General features: G+C 41.9%; 1 protein-coding gene across 1 annotated transcript; it reads left to right on the top strand.

Moving 5' to 3' along the window:
* The first annotated feature begins 3,372 nt into the window (after positions 1 to 3,372).
* On the top strand, positions 3,373 to 4,413 carry LOC118719848 (melanoma-associated antigen B10-like). Its single transcript, XM_036439683.1, has one exon. It carries the CDS (start codon positions 3,373 to 3,375, stop codon positions 4,411 to 4,413), a length of 1,041 nt encoding a protein of 346 aa, XP_036295576.1.
* The last annotated feature ends 1,310 nt before the right edge of the window (positions 4,414 to 5,723 follow it).

The following is a 5,723-nucleotide window of genomic DNA, read 5'->3' as shown; positions in this document are numbered from 1 at the left end:
TGAATGCATAATAATTTGACCACTCACAGTGTGTGTGTGTGTGTGCGTGTGCATGTGTGTGCATATATATATATATGTGTGTGTGTGTGTGTGTGTGTGTGTGTGTGTGTGTGTGTGTGTATGGGGCCCAGTGCATGAATTTGTGCATGGGTGGAGTCTGGACAGCCTGGCCAGGGTTAGGGGACATGGGCAGTTGGCCGGCCTGCCTGCTGGTTGAACTCCTGGTCGAAGGGACAGTTTGCATATTAGCCATTTATTATATAGGCTATACACTGAGTGGCCAGATTATTATGTGTTCAGAGATCATAATAATCTGACCATTCAGTGTAAATGGGTTATGTTTTCTTATTTATTCAATCACCCTATATCTTTTAATTAATTTCCATTTAAGGTTATTGATAGGTATTTATTTATTGCCATTTTTATTTTCTTTATGCCTATGATTCTCTCCCCCTTCTTTTCTTCTTCTTAAAGCAGCCCCTTTAACTTTCCTTGCTTTGTTGTTTTGGTGATAATATTCTCCTTTAAATCTTTTTTTTTTTTTTTGTCTGCAAAGTTTTTATTTTACCTTTAAATTTTAAGTGATATTCTGGCTGGATCCAGTAGTCTTGAATTTAGATCCTTGCATTTTATTACATTGAGTACTTCATGCCATTCCCTTCTGGCCTGGATTGTTTCTATTGAGAAGTCAATTGACATTTTAATGAGAACTCATTTGTAGGTAATTTTCTGTCCCTCTCTTTACCTTTAAGATTCTTTCTTTGTCTTTAACATTTGCCATTTTAATTATGATGTGTCTAGGTTTGGGTCTCTTTGTGTTCATCTTGCTTGGGACTCTCTGTGCCTCCTGAACTTTTGTGACATTTTCCTTCACCAGATTGTGGAAGCTTTCTGTCATTCTTCCTTTAAACAGGTTCTCTGTTCCTTGCTCATCCTCTTCCCAGTCTGGTATTCCCATAATGCAGACATTGTTACATTTCATATTGTCCCAGAGCTCCCATAAGCTATCTTCCTGCTTATAATTCTTTTTTCTATTTTCTACTGTAATTGGGTATTTATTTCTACCTTGTCTTCCAAATTGCTGATTCAATCTCCTGTTTCATCCAGTCTTCTTTTAATCCTTTCCAATGTGTTCTTGATGTCAGACCTATCACTTTTCATTTATGTCTGGTTCTTGTTCATGGCCTCTATTTCCCAAGTTCCTTACACATCTTTATAATCATTGCTTTGAACTCTATATCTAATAGATTGCTTGCATCCATCTCATTTAGTTCTTTTTCTGGAGATTCCTTTCTCTCTCTCTCTCATTTAGGGATCATTTCTGTTTCCCTGTTTTAGCTATCTCTTTGTATTTGCTTCTAGATATTAGTTAAAACTGCTATGCCTTTCAGTCTTCATGGGATGGTCTTATGTAGAAAGTATCCTGAGGGATCTGGTGGTGTAGTTTCTTTGTTCACTTTTTGAATGCCACTTGAGTGTGTTGCTTGGGCTCTCCTGTTGTAATTGGACTTGATTGTTGATGCCCCATTTGTGGGAGGGATCTACCCTCCGACTTGCTGCTAGTGAGGTTCAACCCAGGTGTCGTAGCGCCAGCTGTTATAAAAGTGTTCTGAGTCTGTTATTTGTGGGCTCATTGGATTTTGCTCAGATGTTGTTGAAATTTGTCCTTCGGTGTGTATATCTTGGGCCTCCTGAGAGCTTCTCTAGTGCAGTTGAATGTGAGTAACTGCCGCTATTTGGCCCTGGGAAACCTGATTGAAGTCTGAGAGGTTGAATCTCTTCATAGAACAGTGGTCAGGAACTTCTTAGCCCCAACCAGGGAGGCTTGGTCTGTCTTGAGTCTCATACATTGATTTACCCCGTTCTGAGCTGTTCTCCCTTCTCACGTGGATCTGGTTTTACAGGTGTCAGCTGCAGGAGCTTTGTGTTCCACTGGCGTTTGCCTTACTAAGCAGTCTAGAATGATATCTGCAGCAGGACCCAAACTGCTGTTTCTCTCCTGTCAGGATCTTGATATCAGCCTTGGGAGACTCCTGCCATGTCAATAAGACCCATATGGCTCTCACTTCATCTTTTGGTGGGGATGGGTATGTGGGGGAGATGGGTGCATAAATGCCTGGTCTAAGGCTAGACAATTCAGGTTAGCAGAGGGAAGAATCCTAGGGGTAACTTTGAATTCAGTTCAGTACCTTGAGCAAGGACTGAAGTGAATTCCTCTTTTAGGGCAATAGAACTCCACAGAGCAGAACCACTAGTATAATCCCTGGTGTCCCCTCAAGCAGGGCTTCCAGGGTAAGATGCCCCTGACTTTATCCTCAGTAATCACAGGGAGACAAGGATCCAATTAAAAGGTTACTAAGGCCCTTCTAGATGTTAAAGTGAGGACTGAGGAGAGTATATAGTATCAGGCCCTTCCTCTGTGTTTAGACCTGGGGAGATATATCATTCTGACATCTCCTCTCCCCACCCCGATATTCCAGAATATCAGGTGCATGAGAGCCTTGATCTGATTGCTCTAAGCCTCAAACTTGGAGAAGGAAGGATACCAGGCAACCAAGGGAAGGAGCCACATAAGCAACCTAAGGATTTGGGGAAGCACTCATCAAAGAACAGAAGGTATTTCATATAGCCCTATATGTGATATCATCCCTGGTGGGGTTCCCACGGAAGATACGTAAAACTGAGACATTCCTAAACTCCTCCTCTGGACTTTCAGGAATATGGTAACCTTGCTCCAAAAGGATATGTCTAAGATCAGCTGAGGGAGCAGTCCAAGGCCTTGCAAAAAAACCAAGGTGAATACTCTGAGTGAGGAGTCTAATTAATCCAGAACAGAGAGGGTCACACAGAGCTCTGTGATTACTGTCATCCCAGGGTATCCCTAGACAGGTGTGCCCAGAAGAGGTTTCTCCTCAGTTCTTTAACCTCAGTATCAGGGAAGTAAGGGTTTTGGAAAGAGGGGTCAGCATCAAAGCAATTTAATTGACAGAGCACCACAGATCCTGCCAGAAGTGGAGGTAATGGCCCTGACTGTGAACTAAAAACACCTGCTTCTCAAGAATAGGAGAGGCTACACAGAGTCTGGGCTTGTCAGACCTTGTATCAGCTCCATTAAGATGTAGGTAGGGCTGGAAAGTTGCAGCCTAAGGCAAACTCCAGTTACCCTTACAGAGTCCTGCCAGGAAAGGCAGCTCAGAGAAGAGGAGTCTCTCAGATTCCAAGAGCAGTGCCCTCAAGTTAACCTGCAGAGATAGTTGTCAATAAAATTTCCGGTGGTATCTCTTTGCTAAGGGTATCACACCATTTCATCTTCTTTCATCCAGGTCATCTTCTTTCCCACATTCTTGCTTTCTGTCGCTGACTAGAGTCATCATGCCTCGGGGACAGAAGAGTAAGCTTCGTGCTCGTGAGAAACGCCGCCAGGCCCGAGAAGAGAGTAAGGATCCAGTGGGTGCTCAGGCCACTGTATCAGAGGAAGAAGAATCCCCTTCTCTCCCATCTCCTGGTGTCAAAGATGATTCTCAGAGTTCACCTGCCAGTGGAACACCCAGCGATCCTCAAGTGCTTGGGGAAGTCCACTCCACCACTTCTAGTGCTGAGGCTGCTTCAAGCACAAGAGTTCCTGAAGATGCTAACAATCAATTGGAGGAAGCGCTAAATGCCTTACATGCCAATGATATCGCTGAATATTGGTACAGAGGCCCTTTGGATGAAAAGGTGGTTGTGTTGGTGCACTACCTGCTGTACAAATATCAAAGAAAGGAGCCCATTACCAAGGTAGATATGCTAAGAAATGTAATCCAGGTTTACAAGCATAACTTCCATGAGATCTTCAAGAGAGCTTCGGAGCACTTGGAGCTGGTATTTGGCCTTGATGTGAAGGAAATGGATCCCAACAGAAATACGTATGTCCTCATCAACAAACTGGAACTAAGCTGTGATGCGAAAGAACAGAGAGGTGTCCCCAAGACAGGTGTGCTGATGACAATCTTGGGCGTGATCTTCATGAAAGGCAACCGCGCCACTGAAGAGGAAGTCTGGAAAGTGCTGAATATGATGGGGTTACATGATGGGAGGAAGCACTTCATCTTTGGGGATCCCAAGAAGCTCGTCACAGAAGATTTGGTGAAAGATGATTACCTTGTGTACCGCCAGGTGCCTGACTGTGATCCTCCATGCTACGAGTTCCTGTGGGGTCCAAGAGCCCACTGTGAAACCACCAAGATGAAAGTCCTAGAGTTTGTGGCCAAGGTTAATCATACTACCCCCAGTGCCTTCCCACGCTATTATGAAGAGGCTTTGAGAGATGAGAAAGAGAGAGCCCAAGCCAGATCTACAGCCAGGGCTCGAATTGCTGCCATGGCCAGTGCACGCTCCAAGGCCATTGCCAGCAGCCTTTCCTCCCCCAAGTAAATGCTGAGGAAGATTATTTACCATGTGTTTGAGGAGAATAGCTAATGTTATCTTTAGTGGAAGGTTGGGGTCAGTTTAGAGACAAGAGTTTATGACATGTTTATGTTTCCTGTTCCATGTAATAATTTGCATATTTGTCTAAATGTTGCGCCTCTTAATAGAAAGTTTAACTAACTCTGAAGCTGAGTTAATGACTGATCTAAGTCACACATTTATTGATGTTTATAAGTTTTAAGAGAATGAGGTTTACTATTTTAGCATGTCAACTGTAATTGAAAATAAATTTTAAGAAAATGGAAAAAATATTAAGTCGATTTCTCATTTGGGAACAGATATTACAATTTTGAGTTTTCTCAGTAGTTCAGACATTTAATAATTTAGCCTAATAAATTTATATTTGAAAATTGCAAAAAATAGTTGTGCTATTTTAAGAACAAATGTGGAAATTTTCTGTTTAGTTATTTGAAACAAGATAACAGTAGTGTATTGACTGGGCATGTTCTTGGAAATGTGAAAGAACTCAGCATTAAAATAGTTGGGATAAAGAAGCACCAAAATAAATTAAAATATAAGTTTTTGCATTCTCTTACCACTTTTAGTCTGTAATATGAGGAGAGATATTTTTGGATGTGCTTAGATTATTCAAGAATGTTGACTTAATTTCATCATAATAAATTAGATCTCTTGCACACTGTGTCATTTATTTCTCACATTCCTTGAGCATCTTCTTTATGGTAGGCTTCTTGCTACTTCTGGGTATGTCAGTATCAACAAGACCTACCGTGCCCAAGCTATGTTAGCATCTAGGAACAACTGTCATGTCAGGAAGATGGTGAGATAGACCCTAAGACCTAAGGACAAGTCCAGAGGAGGAGAGAGGGCATGAGAGGATCTAGATGTGAACAGTCACATGTAAATGTCCTGAGGCAAGGGAGTTTAGGGCCTTGGGCAATTTTTTTGGTGTGAGTCACTTTTACATTAAAAATTGTAATTAAAAAATAATAATGATAAAATTAAACTTAAAATAAATTATGTTCAGCTGGGTAGTGGATCAGATGAAGAGGCTGAGGAATAGGTAGATAATGGCCAGTCCCTCCGAAAGTGAGTCCAGAGTGGAGAGACTAAGGACTGCAATGGTTAACTGCTTAATGGTAAAAGACCTAAATTAACCAGTGAGAAATTTCCATCTGAGGCAGGAATGGGATGTGCCTTGTGCTTTTATCCCAGTGCAGATGGCAGTATATATACATCTCCACAGAACCTTAGAGAAGCAATGGTGATACTGCTTTAGCATGTGATGCTCAGAAGCC

The sequence above is a fragment of the Pipistrellus kuhlii genome, unplaced genomic scaffold (assembly GCF_014108245.1).
Source record: "Pipistrellus kuhlii isolate mPipKuh1 unplaced genomic scaffold, mPipKuh1.p scaffold_m20_p_16, whole genome shotgun sequence".
Classification (NCBI taxonomy): domain Eukaryota; kingdom Metazoa; phylum Chordata; class Mammalia; order Chiroptera; family Vespertilionidae; genus Pipistrellus; species Pipistrellus kuhlii.
The sequence above is the reverse complement of the archived record's forward strand: the minus strand, read 5'-3'. Positions and strand labels throughout refer to the sequence as shown.

What these genes read in the sequence shown, in the direction of transcription:
- LOC118719848 (XM_036439683.1), top strand. Translation starts at nt 3,373, where the DNA reads ATGCCTCGGGGACAGAAGAGTAAGCTTCGTGCTCGTGAGAAACGCCGC.